The sequence below is a fragment of the Rhea pennata genome, chromosome 1, assembly GCF_028389875.1.
Source record: "Rhea pennata isolate bPtePen1 chromosome 1, bPtePen1.pri, whole genome shotgun sequence".
NCBI lineage: Eukaryota > Metazoa > Chordata > Aves > Rheiformes > Rheidae > Rhea > Rhea pennata.
In genome coordinates this window covers 67,559,213-67,581,722 of record NC_084663.1, presented here as the reverse complement: position 1 = coordinate 67,581,722, position 22,510 = coordinate 67,559,213, and the positions used below count along the sequence as shown (strand labels likewise).

Below are 22,510 nucleotides of genomic sequence, written 5' to 3'. Positions count from 1 at the left end.
TGTTAAATCGAAACAACATTTTTAAAACAAGTTAACTCATGATACTCCAGTTGCAACTGTACACAACTGTACACCTTCAAAATAACTTTTGACCTTTCTTATGGTACTCTATGATGCTGCTAAGGTAGCATTTCAATTAGGTCACAAGAAGCCTTTTGGCTCACACTAGTTACCCAAGGATTTAAGCAGTTTTTCACAAGCATTCTCTAGTACAACCTGATCTCCGTTTTGCTGCTTTTTAGACAGTTTAACTAGGATATGTCAGCATGGTAGACTGAAGTTTAGACATAACCTAATGATATTCAAAGTAAATATGTAATGCTGTGATATACAGTATGGATTGACAAATATTAAGTGTATATATTGAGTCTCCAAAGAAATACATGTCATAGAAACAAAATAACTTACTACAAGCACTGAAAAAATGTCATGCTAATTCCATATACACCTTAACATTCTTTTCCCAAAAGACAGTAAGGATCACAAACATAAATATACAAAAATATAATCATTACGATAAAGCACATACATGGAGAGGAAGATTGAACTTGCGGCTAAGTTCAAGTGAAGAAGCAGAATCTCACTGGCAAGTTCAGGGAAGTTTTCTATTGTACTAAACTTGTCAAAACCAACCTTTAGCACTGGAGTTAACAGAAAGCAAATAACAGAATCTAGCTACAATAACTAAAAAGCAATCTCACTGCATTGAGCCAGCTGAACTCAGACTGGAATTTAGTTAAGGGTTTGAAGGATGATGATCATCAGTCCAGCAAAGCCTGGAAGCTTTTGTGTGAGTAGAAATTGTTTCAGAAAGAGGAGGCATCCTCAATACAATGAACCTGAAATTTGTCACTTCTCCATTCTTTTCTGAACAGGAGAACGATCTGGAAAGCAATACAATTTCCTTTCTTACACTTCATGGATGTGAAGGAAAAAATCGATCATGTCAGAAAAAAGAACGCATATTTTTCTGGATTATGAATCTAATGCAGAAATCTAATGAAGTTTTCTAATGTGCTAATGTAAATTTAATATTATCACAATTACTTCTAAGATCACAGTTTAAAATCATAATTTGAAAACAGAAAAGAAATTCCAAATGGAAAAAGCACAACAGTAGCTTTAAGCAAATATTATAGTAAGTATTGGCTTGGATCTTTACAGTTCCAAGCATTCCTAAAAAAACCAAATATGCAAGACCTTATCCTTCAATAACCAAATCAGCCTGGAAGACAACTCAGATTTTGACTCCTTCTTCAATGACAACAAATTCAAATACAATCTAGAGGCAAGTGCTTGAAAAAAATAATACAAAAGGCAGAAAAGTGTTGAGATGGAGTTCTCTCTATAAGGCCTGACTATCATAAAAAGGATAATTTGAAATCCCTATTTATCTATTAAAAATAAAAAGAGATAACAACCCAAACAAACAAAATAACCTGAAAATCAGCAGTGGCACAAAATTTCTGTATGACAGCTTTCATCAGTATTTTTCATTTCATCAAAAGGAAAAGGTGATTTAAATGGAGAAATGCACAATGTGTATTTTGAATATATATTGATCCTCATTTCAGTGTAAAGACCTCTCCTAAAAGTCGCGAAATTTTGCCCATTTCTGCAACTCTGAACAAATGCAAAGATTTAAACCAATTATGGGTTCTTTAGAAGTGTTTTTCTCCTATAATGTTAGAAAAAGGTCTCTGTCCTAGAATTTTCTTGGGGTATCATTTTAAAAGATGTTTTATTCATTGTTCTCCACTGAAGGCAAAAAATCCCCATGACCCCAACTAGATAGAACTGAACACAGATAGGACAGAAAAGAATATAAATTCAACTCTGTTGCCTCTTAAAAGCTATGCTATTGAATACAGAAGGAATTACATGTTATCCTTGACATCCTGACTCTCTCTCTCCCTGTAAGGAGTGTGACTCAATATAAATCTGAATACATTTAAATGAAGAGACTACACAATCAATTGAAATACTCTGGGGAGAAGCAGAGCTTCTAAAAATGACTGCCAACATTAATTGAAGAAACAGTGCATAGTAACTTTAGGCAAAATACTTCTGCTAACCGAAGGAAAAGGACCGGACAAAAGAATGTAAGATTTCTGGCTCCTGAAAAGCAACTGCAAGACTATACTTAAGGCTAACAACTGAGTGAAAAAACTTTTTAAATAATTTATATTGGTAATTTCTTTTACCAAAAGAAATTCAAATCTAAGTTTTTTAGCGGCGATTCTTTACTTAATATGAATTAAATGTACATAGTACTTGTGTAAAAAACAGATAAAGTTGAGCAGACTTTTATAGAAAGACGGATGTAGAAAGTATTCAAGTGCAGCTCAGCCTAAGAGAATGCAAACTGCTTAGAAAAAAAATCAGTGGGAAGCAATCAGGCTCCAGCAGCTTCACCCTCAAGCCATAGCTTGGATTACTGCCTTGATCTCCAATCACTTGGTTTATCAAACTTCTCAGCAGGAGATAATACAAGAACAGCCAAAACCACTCATTAAAAGCAAACTATCCAGCATCTGTTACAGACGAGTCAGAATTCTGACATTTCTAGAGTGTATAGTCTCTGATACCTCAGCAAACAGCTGTAGGTAATTGGTTCATGGGAATTCCACTTCCACAAAGACCTACTGGAATCAACTTAACGTGCAAGAATTTATGCTATAAAATAATCCCAATGCTCAACACACACACAAAATTTTAGATATATTTCAGTTACAGAATGCTCAGCAAAAGGAGGATATGTTTAAATTTATTTTCTGTTCTTAACATACACTTGATTAAAATCACTGTGGAAGAACAAGGTCCAGTTTATAATAACTTCTTTGTAAATGTATTTTCTCTTCTTACAAAAAGAAAAGATAGTCAATAATAACATGTATGAGGAAGTTTCAACAGCGTCAGAATAGTGGCCTGATGGCAGGTATCATTCGAAACTTGTCTGTAGCTTCTGTATAGTGACTTCTAGATAAGGAAAGGCTGATCTCTTGGAGGTTGCTTTTTTTTTTTTTTTTTTTTTTTTTTTTTTAAACTTCAAACCTTGCAGATCTTGTACTTGCAAAAGGAAAATCCTGGGGAACAGGAGATGGGGTAAAACGAGAAAACTTGTAAGAGGTTCTGGTTCATTATTAACTGATTTCATATTTTTTTCTTAACAAACAGATACGAATTCTGAAGTGGGCACAGATGATACAAAATCTAACGAGTCTTGATAACAAGACTTGTTTTTATTTAGGCAGTAGAGTCTGAAAGAATATTAAATCCTGCTGTTAGCTGATACTGTAGAGAGAAGGAATGAATTTAAGCAGGAGTTGACATCCACTAGAGAACAGAACTAGGCTACCGTCACCAGAGCTGTTCTACTGCCTTTAGAATTTGAAGGAAACAAAAGGAGGTAACGTATGTTAACGGTAGGCGTACCTCATCTCACTTGCACAGAAATAGCAGCCTATTGTAAAAGCCACGACAACAGCTTTTAGTAAAAATATTTTGGTAATAATTAAAAAATTTGTCTCCATTTCTCAGTCTTGCCCCCACCGTTCAATGCCTCCTCAGACGTGCTCTTACAGTTCTATGCGGGACTGTGAACTAGATCAGTGAATTGGTCCACCTGAAAAAATTCCTTGATAATCTTTATTTTGTATTAGGTCACTATTTCACTTCACAGCATAGCCTCAGAAAGATTCAGGCTGGTGAAACTGAAGGGATGCACTGAAATATAGAGATGAAAGTGAGAAAAAAAAGGGGAGGGCGTAATATTCTAAGTCAGTATGGTTGCTATTTTCCTGTATTTGTGAACTATGTCCTCCAGTAAGCAAAGCTCAAACTGCAAGGAATTCTAATGCTGTCCTCCTTGAACCAGGGACCTGACACAACTCATTACTGATTGACACTGAATTACAGAATGGGTAGACCTAAGAGCTCTGTGATTGTGGTACAGCTAAAGTATAAGAAAATAGAATTTTGTACCAAAGAATATAGATCTTTTGAATACACATATGTATTTGTCTTCAGCTTCCTGTTACTACTACATAGGCAAGTTTTCGATCCTGGTAGTCTCAATCAAACTATACTGTGACAAAGTCCTAATTTTGAAAACCCTGATTAATTTTGAATGTTTATCCTCAGCATCCTTGGGACAAAACATTTGTTTTAAGGGCTATCTTAGAATACCTTCCTTGTATTTTCATTGACTGGTTAAATGTTTTTTAAAAAAAAAGAAAAAAGAAAAGCTTGGTAAGTTAATGACATAGTTATAAGCCTTATGTAAGCCTTATAATTTCAGCCAGCTATAAGTTAGCCATCTGTTCTACGTTGGTTGTGTAGGCTCTCTTTATCACCAAGACATACAAGCATCCTGACACAGGGATTGTTTCCACCCTTCATGAAGAATTAGGAATGTCCTAGCATGAATGGTCACATGGAAACCACAGTTCGATATGTATGTTCATAAAACCACATCTGAACTTGTTCCATAAGGAACTTTCTTCCATAAAAAGGACCTTATTTTTTCATGAAGATTAAAATGTATTTCCAGCATTGTTCTGAGAACGGTGCTGATCATGGTTATGTTGATATATAAGACAAATTCCTGCTTTTTACTGCAGGAGGAGAAATGGTAAGATGAAATAAAACAGTGAAAATGAAGTTTCTGATCAAGACAGGGCCTTTTGTCACAGATCTCCAGGATTTTTTCCTTGGAAAGTAACATTACCACTGTATTTGTGACTGGGGAAAATTCAGGTGTAATTCTTTTTTTCCTAAGAAATGTTAGGATAGCTTTACTGAAGCAAACTCAGATTTGATTAAATCAGAAAAAATGCCTGGATCCACATTTATCTTTGCCATCTCTAATGGACAAGAAAGATCTGCATGTTAGAAGTGTTTATCCTAGAAATCCTACCTTGTGCTTTTTGAGAGTACTCAAAAAGAGGTCTCTGTATACTTTCAGACCTTTAACCTAATGGGTTGAACTAATGGGATCAACCATAGCAGTACATAACCCTGTAGCCTTAAGGAATTTACAATAATATTTACATACAGGATTCCACAAGTGGACCAACAAAACCAGCTGAATATATTGGAAATAAAAAAATTTGTTGAAGAACTTCCAAATCTTTGTATAAGTCTCTCTCATCTGTTCTTGTACGGTAGGCTTTCTGTTATATAGAACAGTAAGGTAAACAAAACGTGGCTCAATCCAAGGGACGAGTTGCTCCTAGCAGGAAATGCCTGATTTTATTTTTTTGGTAGACAAAGGAAAGAAAGCACAAGTCCAAGACCATGAAATAAACAAAAAGCTTTTATCAGATGGAGAAATTTGCAGTATATGGATTGTGTGTTAACACAGTTAACACACCGCCACAGTTAACACAAGTTGCCAGAGTATTTTCGAACTCTGAACTAAAGAGAGCAAGATTTTAATCTGAAATGTAAATCAGAGAACCAGGAAATCCTGAGTAGCTTCATGGACATAATAATTTGAATTTGAAGACTGTAAAATAGAAAATCAAACCTCATGAGATGATTGAGGATAGCACTACACAACACAGGCTACAAAACCAACATTAAAGGTTGGGGCAGAAATGCACACATGAGATGTCCTCATACCTTGAACCACTTAAAGCCAAAATGGTTGACCTCATGCACTGATTCATAAAACAGCTTCAGACAGCAGTGATGTGGTAGAATGGAAGAAAAGATAAACAGAAGAGAGGAAAGAAAAAGCATGCAATTAAAAGCAAAATCAGTTTGGATAACATTAAACTTTTAAAATCCACCCACAACATTCATACTTGGTCTGAGAATGACCCTAACCTATTATCATAGTTTGTAAAAGATCATAGGATTTGCCACCAATTTCCTATATAAAAGAAAACAGCTCTGTATTTGTAAACTCTTACGTTATTTGCAGGAGACTTTCATAATTCTACACAAAATCTCCACTGAACATGAAACAAAGAGGACATTCTTTTAAGTAATTGAAGGAATGTGAAATGAAAAGCATTTGAAAAGGAAGACCCCTCCTCACTTTGTAGAAACAGCTACTTGTCATCCTTCTGTTACCTGAGTGTATTTAATTGATACTGAAGCAAAATCCTGTTTGATGCTAAATGCAACATGTCATTCAGGACGCTTTTCAGTTCTCTTATTATCAAACCAAAAATGTGTATGTACTCCATAAGCACTGTTCTTTTTGCACATCTTAGCTTTAGGGCCTTACACTTTTATTTCTGTAACAACAGTTCCCTATTTTACTAATCTAGACTCATGTCTTCTCTTGTCCATAATAAATCTGTTACCAACAGCTCATGATAAAAATAGACATTCTTGAATAGTTTACGCTCAACAGGCTAAAATAAGAGTCCTCCTTCCCATCCTGTGACTAAAATCTTCCTCACTACTCCCTTTCTTTTTTGTCTAGGACAGAACTTTCATGTTTTTGTTAATCCTGATGTCATCTTTGACTCATGCCTCTTTCTAGTCCTTGAATAAAAGTTATATTTAAAAATGTGCAGAATTTCTTCTAATATCTTTCATATAGGCTCTTTCCAATTGCATCTATATAGCTACAGTTCTTTCATAGGATTAGTTTATTGTCTGAATCTTTGAAAAAAATCTTTCTTGTGCAGGTTGTGCCCACTTGTGTAGTAATCTCCTTGTCTGCAGCTTTGATCATGTTAATCCTATTAGCTCTCCTTTTTGCTAGTGAATCAAATACAAGCTATCATCCTTTGCAGGAGGTACTCAACTCACTTTTCACTTCTTTCAACACTGAGATGACCAGCTCACTGTGATCAACCCTTAATACTAGCCTATATTACGTGTGCATAATTTTTCAAATATTCACCTTTGTGCTTAATTTCATAACTTCAGATACATTAATAGCTATAAAATTAAAACACAGTACCCTTCTTCAAAACCATCTCTCAAAAAATTTGTTGAACCTTCTGCATCTTGTTTTGTATCTCTAGCATAGCTACCATAAAAGTGGTCTCCTATGGGCTTCTATGTGCTAAAAGAAAATAATGAGTAATAGTCTCTCTGTCTTGTAACAAAGAAATTAAAATTCTATGACAACTTAGGCATCATATCACTTACTATTTTGATTAATTTTGCATCTCAGCATAAAATCTGTTCCTTTGTGAGATAAACATTTTTCTGACAAGGAAATCTATGCTTTGATGCCATACTCACTACCTATTTAACATTTTTTTACAATCTTTTTTAAGCCTACAAAAGATTAGAAAGAAGACATCCTGCTGTGTGAATTCCATAACGTTATCTTTATAACATCTTAGGGTACAGCAACTAGAATTGTCCTTGGAATAGGTCTACCAGCAAATGGTTGAGCATGACTTTATGATAAAGACAGAAACAGCAGCTTTCTTTCTAAAAGCATAGATTACTAACTGAAAAGACATAGATATCTCAGGCAGAGCATGCTATGTAAGAGTACATTTTTAAAAAACCTTGCCAAATGTTTTAAATTGCAGTTAGTCAGAATTTCTTTCATTTAAATAACAAACGGAAAGAGAAAATGCCATTGCGACTTAGCTGACCAAATGCTCCTATTTGCTAATTAAGGTGAAACAAGGAACAGTGTAACTGTGGAAAAACAGAGAAGAGGCTCAGAAAAGCATATTAAGAATGTCAGGTTCCGCTTCTTCTACTTCAAAAGTGCAACCAAAACCTCAGGGAAGTTTACTCACCAAATATAGTATGCTTTCTTGATGATTACTTACAGGAATCAAAATCAGAGACACATATGATTCTTCAGCATTTTTGATTATTGATACAGAATGAATCCATGTGTAATCCATCCAATCGATGGGCAAGACAGGGCAGAGGAATTTTTACATAAAATAATATTTTAAAGCACAAGATATCATACATTTGTTTTTTAGATTCACAAAAACATTACTTAGAAAAAACACATTCTCATGAAAGCTTTCCTGGCTTTTTTGGCTCTGTTACCTAATGTTTGAATAGAAATTTAGAATGATCAAACAAAAGCAGCTGTGTTTTGCAGGAAAGCAGGGAAAATACTACTTTACTGCCAGTTACTTTCCTAAGAGGATTACCAGTGACTTTATAAGATTGCAGACCTGTTTCTCAGCATTGATCCTGGCTGACTCCTCTTGTGCTAGCACCATTTCCCGTTCTGCAGTTATCTGAACACTTTCTCTGAGTGCCTCTTCCAATTCTTCAATCCGATCATCCTTTTTACGTAGATTGTCCTGGAAAATGATGGGAGACCAGGTGAAGAAGACTTTTTTGAAGCCTTTTAATCAACCAAGTTCTATGCCAACCAAAATGTGTTTCTCCCTCCCAGGATGCAACTCCAGGCAAAATATCTTCACACAAAGGAAAGAAAGATGAAGTGATGCAAGAGAAGGAAGAAGCATTTAGTAAAGTGAAGGAAAAAGCTAGCAAAGCAAGAGAGATGTGTTTGCCCTCAGTGCCTGACATATCACAGTCTTTCCTGATTATGCAGCATAGATAAGCAGTTGTTGTTTGTAAATAAAGATTAGTGTGCAGTTCCAAAGAAGCATAGTAGCCAGAATTGGTGGGAAGGTAGCAGGCGTTCAGATTTGCTCGTTTGCTCACACATTCACCAGCAGGCGAGGTAAAAAGGGAAACACAGCAATGCAGTTTTGCAATTTGCCATTTCCAGGTTAAGGGGCAAAAAAGCAAGCATTAACACAGCAGAGTTTTCTATTTTCAGATAAGTCTTTAAGGAAGTCTTTCATCAATAACTCTCTTGGAATTATGAAATGTCCATCTGGGCAGTCTGAATCTTAGACATACAATGTATCAATATTCCCTGAAAATTTATTCTTTGATTGAGTGCATCTTCACAGCTGCAAGTTTAGATGTCCCACCTACATTCAAAGGCCACTGAAGAAAACTGTATCGCTCCTCAGAAAACATACTATTTGATAGGTTTATACAAACAATGCAGTTTAGAAAAAAGTTATACAAAACAAATGGTGTTCTTGCTTGTATGAGAGAACATGCTTATCTGAATATTTCTAAGAAAATAATGTGTATCTCCTGCCTCTGCTGTAGTGGCTTGGTCAAAAGACTGCAAAGGAGGCTGATAAGTATGTACGAATGTCTCGGAGCACAACAGCTTAACACATCCACCAGAAAAGAACAGGATGAAGTAATATTTATATATTTCTTGTCCTGCAGATTGGTTTAGATAATATGTTTAAGATCAGATGTTTAATGAACATGCTTAAGTTACCACAAGGGCTTTTTAGCCATCTCAGCAGCAGTGGAAGAATCAAACACGTTTTTGTCTTTGCATTGGAATTTGTGTCAGATTTACACCTTTGTCTTCTGTCCTGCTTTACTTAGGACTGAAATTTTCCACTGTTTCCTTAAAGAATAAGGAAAAAGATGACTGACTTGGAAGAAACTTGACTTTGCAGACTTCATAATGATAAAATTATTCATTTGAGTTTAAAGAAAGATCCTGACTTACTCCTTAATTCCTGCTTTCCAGAACTTGAAATACATCAGCAAGGATACTGACACATGAATACCATTTCTGGCAGTCTCAGGACTGCCACTTTCAACTCGAGTGTTTCAGCAGACATGCAAAACTTGGTACCAGACCAGTGCAAGACCTCTGGCACCAATGCCCTTAAGTAGAGAAACAGTAGCATTCAACTACTAGCGCAGGCAACAGTATTTTTTAGGCTTTGCAGTCAGAAGAGCTTTCAGAACTGTACTTTTCAAGGTGGATTCGCAGAGCAAGTAATTGTCAGTTTATTAAAAAAAAAACCCTCAAAACAAAAAACAAATGGAGATACTTTCATTTCAAAAACATGGGTTGCAGAGTATGGTCTTCTACCTTTTGAATCCTTCTGAAACACTGAGAAAAGCTTCCAAAATTATTTCACAGTTAAATTAGCTTAACCAGAGATTCTTCAATAAGATGAAGGGTAAGTTCCCCAAAAATTCAGCACAGAATACTAACAGTGCCAGACATGAAAAATACTTACTTGCCTATCTGCATTACATGAAAAATATCAACTCCCCTCGGGTTATTATTCCTGGATAGGAAGTGTATTCCTTCATTTCAATCAATAGAACAGGGAATACTTCATTTGAACAGCTGCATGTAAAATGTACACTGGTTTAAAAGAAGGAAGCAGAATTAAACATTCTGAGTTCTCTGTGTATACTCTTCTGTGCTCTTTATCACAGGCAAGCAGTTATGAATTTACATTCAGAAAATACATTCAGACAGCTGAGAGTTCAGACAGTATACAATTCAGACAGTTGAACTCTAAGGGACAACTGAATTCTCATGATGGTACCAAAATGGACCAAGACAGTGCCACATTATTTGCTTTTGAAAAAGCTGCATTCATACATAATGCAATTATTTTTCCCCTAACATGCAGAATTTTACATATATGTTACAGAGTTGCAAGTTGAAAAAGAAAAGTCTAGCGCTGACTTGAAAACAACTGCCAATGAATTTTTAACCATTTTTAAATTTAGTCTATGAACTACTAATAACCTACCGATTTAGGAGAGTTTACTTAGGATTTTTTTTTCAGACAGACATACTTAAAAGAGCCATGACAGTTTACTTGTGTTCCTAATAGCAGCACAATAAATCTACCCACTCAGTCCTGACATCAATGCCGGAAGGCGTAGCAAATCGTTGAATAGCCAGATAGCACCAGCACTCCACAGTGCAGAATAGCTTCAAAAGATTTAAGGACAATTGTTTTGTTTCTAGCTTTTTGTTTCATGATTAGTAGATCAGTACTTGATATTTTCTAGTATAAGCTACAGTTTCACAGAAAATATATTAATAGAGAAAAAGTAAATAAAAGCAAACTAGAATTTTTCTTTTAACAAACCATCATGTTTTTCTCATTGTTCGGCTCTAAACTCTAACATAACAAGCTCATGCTGAACCTGTGCTACTGCTGTTTTCCTCTTTTTATTTACATTATTGTGATAAGCACTAACCTTTGAAGAAAGAACTGTGTTAATTATAATTACCTTTACTCACTAAGTTATTTTAGAAGTTTCCTATTACAAATTGTTCTGGAAAACTCAAAAATTTTCTACCAACTAGGCTCAAAACAGGAGTTCTAGAAGGGAACAGAGATTTGAAACCTTTCAATGTAAACAGAAAACAAATATGCCTTTTCCAGCTGAAGAGGCTGCGATAATACAGGCACTAGACTCACTGCAGGAAAAATAAAATTGTCGTCGTATGATTTGTCATATGCTGATAAAATAAGTAACCCCTGACAGCTGAAAAGATTGATCCTCTGCAAAAGTGAAGTAGAGTAGAATTCGAGTTGCTTCATAAATACTTTAGAGTGTGACTTTGAGGGCAAATTCATAATCTTATATTTTGATAAAATTGCAGAATGATAGACTGTGGCAGTCTCCTTCCATGAAGCTTATATAGATGACTATTCAGAAAGAAAAAGAAATCCATACAGTAATTGGGCTCTTCAAGATGTATTGCCTACTTATGTATCTCCCATAACCTCCCTCATCCTCCTCTGTTCCCAAGTTGCACACATGCGAGATTCCATGGCAGAGATGGGACTAAACTGGGATACAGGAGATGGCTTGGCCTTTATGCTTATTGGTGATAGGACAGAGAAAATGAAAAACCCAACAGACACTGTGTAAGTGCTGAGTTCAAGCACAATATAAATTCATAAATTTTTGCTACAAATATTGTGATCCTAAAGTTGATTTCTACACAAACCCTCTCCCCAATATTTAAACCTGTATTACTTAAAGCCTTAAAAGAAAGGAAGATGTGAATGACAAATTTTGGAGTTTTTCCTATCACTTCAGGAAAGAAATCAGTGGTAGAATAGTGATATATGTTAACAGCATACATCAATTTAATCTGTCCTGCATTCATGTAATGTGTAATTTGCCATGAAGTTTTATGAAAGTGCATGAAATAGGATCTTTGTTTTCACCAAGGAGTTTAGGTTCAATTAAATCTCAGATAACCTGGCATATTAATTCATAACTACGTCTTGAATTAGACTCAAAACGGTCTTTATGACCTAATTTTACCCTTTGAATTGGAATTAATGTGGATTTCTCTAGTTAACTATTGGAAAAGATTAGCTAACAGCTTCATAATGCAATGAACTGCTTCTCCTACCTGCTAAAAATATTTCTAGGACTAGCCAATCACCCAGGGATCAAAAGACCATTTTGATGTAATCCCTTAATTAACAATAGCGTCCTTTGCCTTTGTCCTTTCACAGACCTGAAGGGAAGAACACAGCACAGGAAGTATTCCTAGCTAAGGAAATGGTGAAATTATTGCATTGCAGAAATACACAAGCACTTATCCTTGTGAACTACTCCTCTTCCTTATCATATATTTCCTCAAGTAGCCCCCTATATAAGGAATCTAATGATAATTAACTCCATCCATAAAACTTGCCTTAGGAAGAAAAATCCCCCATTTTGTAAACTGACTTTCCCCTACATAAGTGAAACCTGGGAACTCTAGACTGTCAGCTGCCTCAATACAGCCTTAAGCTTCATCCTGGATACAAACTGTCATTTAGTTATGGATAAAGAAAATTCTTCACAAATATTTGGAAGCAGCCCACCTACAAATGTTAAGAATTATTCACAGTTCAAAAATATGAGGTCTTGGTAATCTGCAATTCTAAACTACAGGCTGGTTGAGTAACATACATGTCTTTCACAAATTAAAATCATATTGAGATTCTCACAGAAGGTGGGTTTTTGCAGTGTTGGCTGCATTACTGCACCACTGAAGGTAGAAGCAAATATGTTATAACAAAATGGGAAGACTGCTCTCCAGAAGAACCCAATTTTCTAATGAATCACTACTTTTCTTTTCTCTGAAAAGTATTTGTACAGTATCTGCAGGCCTTTTAAGAAGATCCTGAAGCTTTAAGCTAAGATACAATGTGACGAATGCTACTACGGTCTCATTTGTTTTGAGACGTAAACAATCACAGTGCAGCAGAACATGGCAGATCTACTTCATTTAGTTCTTCATGCTGATCAGCTACTTAAGTAAGCTCTCTGAAAAAAAAAAAGCATCAATAATTTCTCCCTTTATGAGTGAAAATATCTTATACAGAGGAGATAATATTTTGACTTACTGGGTTTTGAAGGATACACATAAGGTAAATGCCAAATGACAGAACACCACTGCACATGTCTAGAATGGTACTTACAATAGAATCTAGCTCAAGAACAGTGTTTACAGCCCCTGTGTAACTCATTCAAAGCAGGAGGAGTCCATGGCAAATTGCCTCTTTCTCCATTATCACTTGCTGAAGATGACAATAAAAAGGAAGCATTCAGTCTCAAAGAGTCAAATAAAAGAAGACATTGTAAATGACTGAAGAGCAACTACTTCAAGGTCGCAGTGCATAGCTTGATTCCATGATGTAGTGTGAACCACAAATAAACTCAGATCCAGTATTAAAGACTCAGAGAATGATAATAAAGGAACAGGGAGGCAAAATACTGTGTAATAGGACTATATATTGGCGGATAAGAAAGAATAGCAAAGCTGATAGAATGATAACTACCAATACTGATTCATCCAGTGCTCCAGTAGTAGTCATAGCCTTAGTCAAAAATCTTATTCTAGATAGTGGAGTAGATAGTAAATGCTAGTGCAAGAATCATCAGTGTTGAATATTGTTGCCTTGATGCCCTCAAATTATATAAGAACTAAAACATAGGGGTTACCTGTGATGGCAAAACCTCTGCCTCTCTATTTGAAGCTGAGTACAGTTAAGTATTAGGGTTATATGAAGTCTCTGCTTCTCACAGAATGAACCAAAAGGGGCTTCTTCCTAAGTACAGCAACAGCCTACATACTTAGCATGAGTTCATGCATGAGAGAACTTCCACCCTCTGAGAGTTGAATAGACAGGAACTGCCAAGTGGGAGATCTTCCACCAGTGTTTCCATATCTTTGGAGAGATCAGAGATTGAGATGCATGATGACTGTCTCATTAGGACAACATATGACAACATCTGTTAAATTGTCTCTGCCAAACAAGGCGTATGGATTGAAATTCAAGGCTTGCAAGTTGCATAACTGCAGAAAAATAACTTTAGGAGAAAAAAAGAGAAAAATCATCGTAGAAAAGTTCAGTTGTACTAGGGGTTAAAAGGGAAGTGAGATGAAGCTGGCCACAGCGCTATGTATGCCATATTGCAAATACGAGGGACAGCAGAAATGTGGAGTACCACAAGGAAAATACAGAAGACGTATACTTCCAGAGTATGCATGTACACATGCACTTGTGGATCATCAGCTGCAGAAAAAACAAGAAATTTATTTATAGCAGAAATAGAAATTTGATAAAAATTATTTCCAACAGATACATGATAATTATAACTAAACCAGTGCAGTAAAATTAGCATGGTGGACACACACAAGGAAGCCAACAGTTCATGAGGAATGGCTGCTGAGTTTCTATGATCGAAGGAGAAAGACAGTAAAAAAATGGAATGGTTTTTGGACAGCGTGGCCCTTTGGATATCATTGCTGCAGAGCAGGAGGACACTTTATAGTGCAGTAGAGCAGTAGATCTGCAAATGATATTGTTGACAAAAATACCTGCTCTTCTATACATGGGATGGGTGCACATTTTAAATGTTTTATGTATGGGCAATCACTTCAAAGAAAATCATAAAAGGTGCTCAGTCGCAAAAGTTAACAAAATGCAGAAGCGCAAAAACAACTAGGCAGTTGCTCTACCCTGCACAAAATCCTATGACTACCTACCTCACTGAAGAAGGAAAAAAGCCCCCATAGAGTAAAATAAGTCTGTTAAAAATCATGACAAGTACAAACGGCTCTAAAAAAAGAATTTCTGTCCATGCTAAGAAAATACAGACACAACTAATTCACATAATTATCAGAAGTTTTATGAACTCGTTTTTGTTCTTAAAGATATAGACCACAAAGAAGCAGCAAAAATACACACAAAACAATGCTTTACAATGGCATTATGCACTAAATGAAATTATGCACTATCATTGAAAAGAATTATTTTGAGGCAAATCAATATGTATTGCACATAATTCAATAGTGCATAATAATGTACACATGGGCAAAACATAAGGGCAAAACACATTTGTGTTTGTCCCTAAAACGTATATACATGGAAGAAAAGAAAAAAGAAAAAAAAAAGTCAAACTGCAACAGATAGTGCCCAGTATAGATATATTATGATTAATGGGTCCAATTTAAACAAAATGGAAATGAAAGGGGAAAACTCACAGAAGAAAAACAATTTTCCACATTGTCTATTTCTTGAATGCACCCAAAATCCTTACCAAAATTTGTTCATATTCCTACTCTTGCCTGAAAACTGGTACAAATATGTTTCAGAACACTACACAATGTGTCTACAATAATATGTAAACAGCTTTAGTTGCTCAGAATTTTTGTTCCAAGGTATTTTATGTGTCAGTACTCGCAGGTGTGATATTTTCAGAAAGGATTTCAAAAATATATAGCAGCTGTGTTCAACAGCAGCAGCAATCTGAATACACCTGAAACATACAGAAATTGCAGGTAACACCAGAGAAGGATCCTAATTGATACTAACTGAATTATTTTGATCATAATGCTCTGCACTTCCCATTTCCTTCTCTTAAAATGAAGTGCATTGCAACCTAGCTATTTATACATTTCTTGAAAGAGGATAGAAAGTGAGAAAAGAAAAAAAACGACAGGTAGTTATAGATAGTATTACACAGGCAGCCTTAGAAGGAAAAGGAAGAACAGGTTAAATCTTTGAGAAACTGGCAACTTCTCTTACTGATAGCTGCCATGCTTTTGACATTCCTTTCCCGCTAATCTAAGCTTCTCGTCCCAAATACAGGAATTAGACAGGTAGGCAGATTTTGTATAGGCATATTTCACTAGTAGCAACCTAGGCAGACAGAAGTACCTGGCCAATACTAACAGCCAGGTTTACCATTTAGCAGCTCACACAGGGTGCCAACGGCTTTAACATTTTATTTCAGCTGTTGCAAATTACCACTTTTGTATTTTTTTAAAACCAACAGGGGCTATGTTTCCATGTAACCATAGTGGATCACTGCACTGACTATTGGAATGAGACCCAAGGCTGACAATACCACTGTGAAACTTCCAAAGTGAGCAAAACCAAGAGATTTCTGTAACTCTGCTTTTGTGAGAGGCTAATGGGGGAAAGGCTACTGTAAAAAGATTTCTTCTTCACACACAGATCAACAGTATGACTCAAGACTCCTAAATTCATCTGAGATTTCAGCAAAACAGTGACAGTTATAACTAACTGCACTATTAATGAGAGGTTTGAATCCATAACTGATTCCCTTGATACACCCCATTCCTCTGAACTCTCCTTCCCGACATCAGTCCTGTCATCATCACTATACTAATACATCACAACAGCTGTAAGATGTGCCTTTTTTGTCCACTTTCAACCCAATCATTCAGCCAAAAAGAACAGCAGAAGCTGCATGCGTGCATAACCATCTATAAAAGTTCACTTCTCCTGTCTTCCCTCTTTTTCATAGCTGAATGTATGGCAAAAGTTGCTGGTGACACAACACCAGTGAGGAACTGCTTATACAGCAGTGAAACTGAGGATTTTGTGGAATCTCACTTTCTAAATACGGAAGAGAATTCCTGCAAGTTACCTTCTGTCTCACACATGCCAGTCTCTGATGCCCCTTTTTTTGATTCTCATCATAGTAGAGTAGCTAAAGCATTCGTAGGAGGACTGAAGAGCTGCTTCCTTTGAGGCAGCCGTAAGTTGCTGGATAGGACTAATATTCTATCGAGATGCTAATGCTAACCACTACTCACTTTACTTAATATGCAAGGACTCTAACCCCCCCCCATCCCTTCCCTTCTTTCCCCACCCTGGGAAGCCAGATGCATCAAGTGAAGTTAATTTCGAAGAAAAGATCTGTCTTGGTACACACAGGATTCAGCTACTAACCAAATATACCTATACAGGTTTTAGGGAAATGTTCTGCTTTAAATATTAAAAACCATTTTCTGTTCTTCATCCCAGTAACTTTTCCAGTAACTGCACTGATCAGTTTTACCACATCTGATCCAATGCAGTAATGATGCCAGATCTGAATATCTAAGGAAGGATACATTTGAAAACAGGAATCAACATATTTATAGATAAAAAAAAATCCCTGTCAAATACCTTACCTGTTAAATTAAATAACCATTTATTACATAACCTGTTATCAAGCAATTAAGAGCTCAATAATCATGATTAATACTGTCCAAAAAAACCATGTTTTTTAAAAATCTTTGAAACAATTATGGAAAAGAAAGATAAAAATATAACAGGGCAATAAGATGCAAATCTGTTACATTATTTGGTCAGAAAATAGAAAGCATGTTAATGGTTTTTAGCTAAGATTTGCACTTCCCACATGCCAGTCAAAGCTTACGTGAAACAATGCGAATCATACTAGTAACCTGAACTCATTCAGAGAATGACACTCGGCCTATAACCTTCACTGTAAGTTTATGTATGACATCAGCTCAACATGGAATTTAAAATGTCTCCTATTCAGTGATGCTTTCTGACTTGGGTACAGTAATAGAAGCTTTAAAATATTCAGTAATAGTGTTTCAGGAAGAATGGAATGAATCAGTCAACTCAGTGCTTACATGGAATGCTAAACTGATAAGAACACAATACTGAAAAGAAAAAGGTAAAAAGTAGATTTTTAGATAGCCACATCATGAGAAAATCATCAAAAATATTGACATGAATATTTGAAAAGAAAAGTTTCTTGTCAGTATATTTTCAGTGTTATATTGATAGTATTATTTCAACAAACACTATCATAACATTCAGAAAAAATTACTATTCAAATTCACTGGCATAACAAACAAAAGGACGAGTGAGTTGAAACTCCTCACATTCTGAGAGAGTCTCCTTTTTTGTATAGCATTTCAATTATTTCTATAAAAGCCTGAAGCAGTCCAGAAGAAAGATAAAAATGGTTATTATTTTTTCTTTAGTCCTAAATATTCCAAAATGATTAACTGTTGTTTTGAGCCTGTGAAGCTGGTAACTGGCTCCTAAAGAATAAAATGGCCAGTAGTAGTTTGAGAACTTTTTTTTTTTTTTTTCCATATAAGTTTGGAGAGATTAGTTTGGAGAAATTCTTGAGACTTCTTCAACTGATTCTCCAAACATCTCCATCTTGGGAGCACAAGATGAAGAGGCACTTCTTCAGCGTCCGAGTCCAGAACAAGGACAGATGGGGCTTCTACTGCAGTGGCATGGGAGGGGAGGAAGCAGACGGAGCGGTCATCATGTTTACTGTACCACAGTTCTAGAGAGGCTGTGAATCTCTGTCTGTGGAAATTTTAGACTCAGTTGCACCGTTGGTTCCCAAACTTCTGATTGCTAAAATATTTTCTTCTAGATAAAGTTGATGGTATCTACGATCTTCCCAGGCTTTCTCTTCTCTGCCCGGGCAGCTGGGTAGCAGCTCCATGAGCACCTCTTAGCCTGTTACACAGCATATCCTAAACTTGACTTCCAAAACCTGCTCATTCCTCTGAAAGATAAAATGGAGGGAAACCAGCAAGATGATTGTGTGCTGGGGAGACTTGAAAGTTTATAAATGGCCTTTGGAACTATCAACTGACTGAAAATATGGACAGTAAAGGAAAACTCCTTCCTTAAGGCTGTTGATATCTTTGAAACTCTTTGATCACCAACATCAGCTACTAAAGCCAAGGAAACTACTTCAAGTTCAAATGTACAGTTTACAGACTGGAACATTTCCATTCACAGAAAACCAATTAACATCCTTAACTCCAAAAATACAGTATAACCATGTATACACATAATGATTTCAATTTTATTAGAAAAAAATATCACTGACCATTTTTTTAACTATGTTTTTCAAATGAAAATCAGAACTCTAAATGGTCAGACCAAAAGTCCATCTAGTGAGATACACCAACAGTGACCAGTAACAAACACTTAGGAAAAAATTAAGAACTGAACAAGTGCACAGTGATATTTCACCCAGTTCAACAGTCACCAGTTTTGACACTCTCTCTACTAGTGTCTGCTTCCTTCATTTTAATAGCTCCTAAAAGACTTTTTTCCCCAAAACGTGTCCAACCACTTTTTGAAACAATGCAGACTTTATGCATTCACAACTTCTGAACCAGTGATCTGCATGGTTTAAATATGCAGTGCATAGAATATATTTGTTTGTTTGTTGTGATCCTGATGCCTAATAATTTCACTTCATGCATTAGTTGTTATACTATGAGAAAAATTGCTTCTTAATCGCCTTTTCCAGATATGATTTTATAGATCTTTTTCAGGTCTTTCTTGACTCATTCCTTTTCTATGTTCAATAGTTTAAATTTATTTAATTACTATCTGTATGGAAGCTAGTCCATATGCATATTTTCTTTCTTTCCTTTAACTTCTCTAGTTTTGCCATATCTGTTCTGAGATGGAAGGCCCTCACCATTGTATATTATTCAAGAGGTAAATGTACTGCTGATTTATACAGTGGCATACTGATATTCTCTGTTTTGTCCTTTAACATTTCTCAACATTTTGTTAAATTTTTTGAATACTTCTGCTAGCCACTGATATTTTCATGAAAATTTTTATTACAGTTTTAAGGTTTTTGTCATATGGTAATATCTAGATCAGAACCTGTCACTGTGCACATATATTTAAGATTGATTTTTGCTGACATATATGAATATGTACTCATACTGAATTTCATTTGCCATTTTATTGAGTTGGAGTTGTCATATACTTCTTGCGCTACATAAGTTATCTTTTATTTTAATATCCTGAATAAATGAATATAATTAAGAAATTTAGTCTCATTTACAGAAAATATCACATTTACCTTTTTGACGAGACACATTACCTTAACATAAAGCAGCAATTGCACAACGTAAGCTAAAAAGCCATAGCCTGGGGCATTTTATATTTCTTCAGAAGAGAACCCTGAATCTAATCACCAGAAAAACATTAAGTGATACCAAGACCCAGTCAGTTTTTTCTGCCACTTATATTCAGATCTGAGCATATCTCAAACAAAATTCAACAGCTGAAAGACTGATGTTGACTTTTAGTATTTTACAACCTTCTTTCAGTCACAACTTACAAATAAATAGTTTTTAGCCCATGCCTCAATGCCAATTAATGTGTGCACATCACAGCAAGAATAATTGTTGTAATATATTCCAAGAGTAAGAGGAAAATTTAATAGAGGAAATTATAATAAAAGTCAGAATAGGCTTGTTTCTGTTAAAAAAAAAAGAGTAATTTAAAGGTGATAGCAATTTGGGCAGCTTGCTAAGTAAGATAAGGGAATAATACTGAATTAGAATGAAGTGAATTAGTTTTGTTATTACTGCAAGATCAATTATATAAAAAAATTAAAGGCAATACTAAAGCATTTGTTACCATAGCAATGAACTAAAAAAAAAAAATCCACATGTGTGTGTGTGTGTGTGTGTGTGTGTGTGTGTGTGTGTGTTTCTATCTTTAAATCCACAGCAACAACCCATTACCTTTCCTCACCTATAGGCCAAAACAAGAATATACTGGAGTATCAACTTTATCAAGCAATGAGAGTAAGAAGTGCAATGCAGCAGGCTGGACATTTTTATTCTTGAGAAGATATGAGTTAGAAACAATTTTCAACACAGCAAGTTAAAAAAAAAAAAAAAAAAAAGTTAAGAGAGAAAGCCAGAAGAAGGAAAAATGCAAATTTATTGCCATTTCTCAAGATCAAGAAATAAAACACCAAAATGAGGAGAAAGCTGTTTTTCCCCTTGAATGTACTCCCATTGTTTTGCTTAAATCTAGCCCTCAATGTTTTTTACTCTCAAGAGAGACCTTCTCACAGGAACCACACTATGTTGTCAACAGTTAAATTAATCTCTCTGACAGTTTTTAGGAAAGGAGTTTGAAGTCAGATACTAATCTTCAAAAAAAAAAAAAAAACCCTTGTGAAAAACATCTAGCGGTTAAGGTTGCTGGCGCACATTCAGCTGTTCAGTCTTCACAGCACTTAAGTTTCTGGCATATCATGAAGGGCACCAATGCTCCTCTTTGCCAAACAGGCAAATGAGTACAAATAGCAGATTTCATCTTCCGCTGACACCTAATGTTTCTATAGGAAAGGCTGGGAGAAAGTGTGGCTGCAGAATAATATTCCTGATGGGTCACAGAGGAATGTTAGGATGTAAGGAGTCCTCTTTCCTCTATTAAAATGGCTTTCGCTCACTACAAATCTCAATTTGCAGTTAAAGAAATATTGGGATAATTGGGAGACTGCCTAATTCCAGTTGTAAATAGCTAGTTTTAGGAATTTTTTCCAGTTATCTTTTCAAAATTGCAGAGTATTTTTACATTATGTAAGATAACAGAGTTAAACAGTTCATCTGTGTAGGCAGTGACTAGGTCAAACCTGAACATAATGAATGTATAGTAAACTAAACTATAAAGAGAAAATAAATAGAGCAGATGGCTAAGTGTCTATCAAGGGAGATACTTATCCATTCTAAACGCCAAGTCTGTTCTCAGGCTTAGTTTCTGTAAATGTTACAGTAACAAGTATTCTGTGAGGAGTGCTCTCTTCTGGTCGCAGAAAGAAGGTGGTAATTCTGTAACAATGTATTCAATGTCACAAACACTGATTACTTAGCAATGACAGATTCTGTCTCTGTAAGAACTGTCATACCAAATCAAACAGCAAGGCCATATATGCTGCTATTCAAATATACACGTTATGTTTCTGAAAGAGAAAAAATGTGGATCTCCCTTCTATAATAACACAACCAAAAATTGATACAAGCTACAGAGAAATCCCTGAGACAAGTCATTTTCCATTCAAAAGTACATTATTTTTGTTGTTGCTTTAGCATGCAACCCTGCACACATGAGCAACAATAAAGTTTAAGACCTTGTAAATATTCATCAGAAAAAAAGTCTTTCTTAAAACTAGAAATAGGACTGTCACCACATTTTTCTCCTGTCTGACTTTGCAAAAATGTTAAAAAAAGTAGACAGACTTTCACAAGTATTAGAAAATGAAGAAATACGAAGGTAAATTTGCACTTCCTTAGAGCGAACCCAAACTACTATACAAGCTATCTGTACGCAGATGTCTGAAGAGATGTAGATAGTATGGACAACTAGGAAAGATGGTAGAGAGACACCCAGGTAAACATTGTTAAGGCTTGATAAGCACACAAGTTTGTCTTGAGGAGCGTCCTTCTAATAAATGGAGAATCTACTGTTTTGCAAAGTCCAGCAGATCCACTTTTAAGAGGATAAGAGATGAAGAGAACTAATATTCCTAAAAACAGGACCTCCTCTGAGAAGATGTGCTACTCAAGGTTAGATTTTATTCCTTCTTGTCTGTTCAGACATTTTTCCTATCT

General features: G+C 35.5%; 1 protein-coding gene across 5 annotated transcripts in view; it reads right to left on the bottom strand.

Annotated features, from left to right (window-relative positions):
- The window catches only part of ERC1 (ELKS/RAB6-interacting/CAST family member 1), a 302,330-nt gene that overhangs the window by 116,309 nt on the left and 163,511 nt on the right, over window positions 1-22,510 (bottom strand). For all 5 annotated transcript variants that reach the window (XR_009960212.1, XM_062590517.1, XM_062590533.1 and 2 more), the window contains one exon: window positions 8,124-8,255. Coding sequence is in view for 4 of the 5 variants with exons in the window: in XM_062590517.1 (XP_062446501.1) it covers window positions 8,124-8,255 (132 nt within the window). In the remaining variant the exon portion in view is untranslated. The remainder of the gene's footprint in view (window positions 1-8,123; window positions 8,256-22,510) is intronic.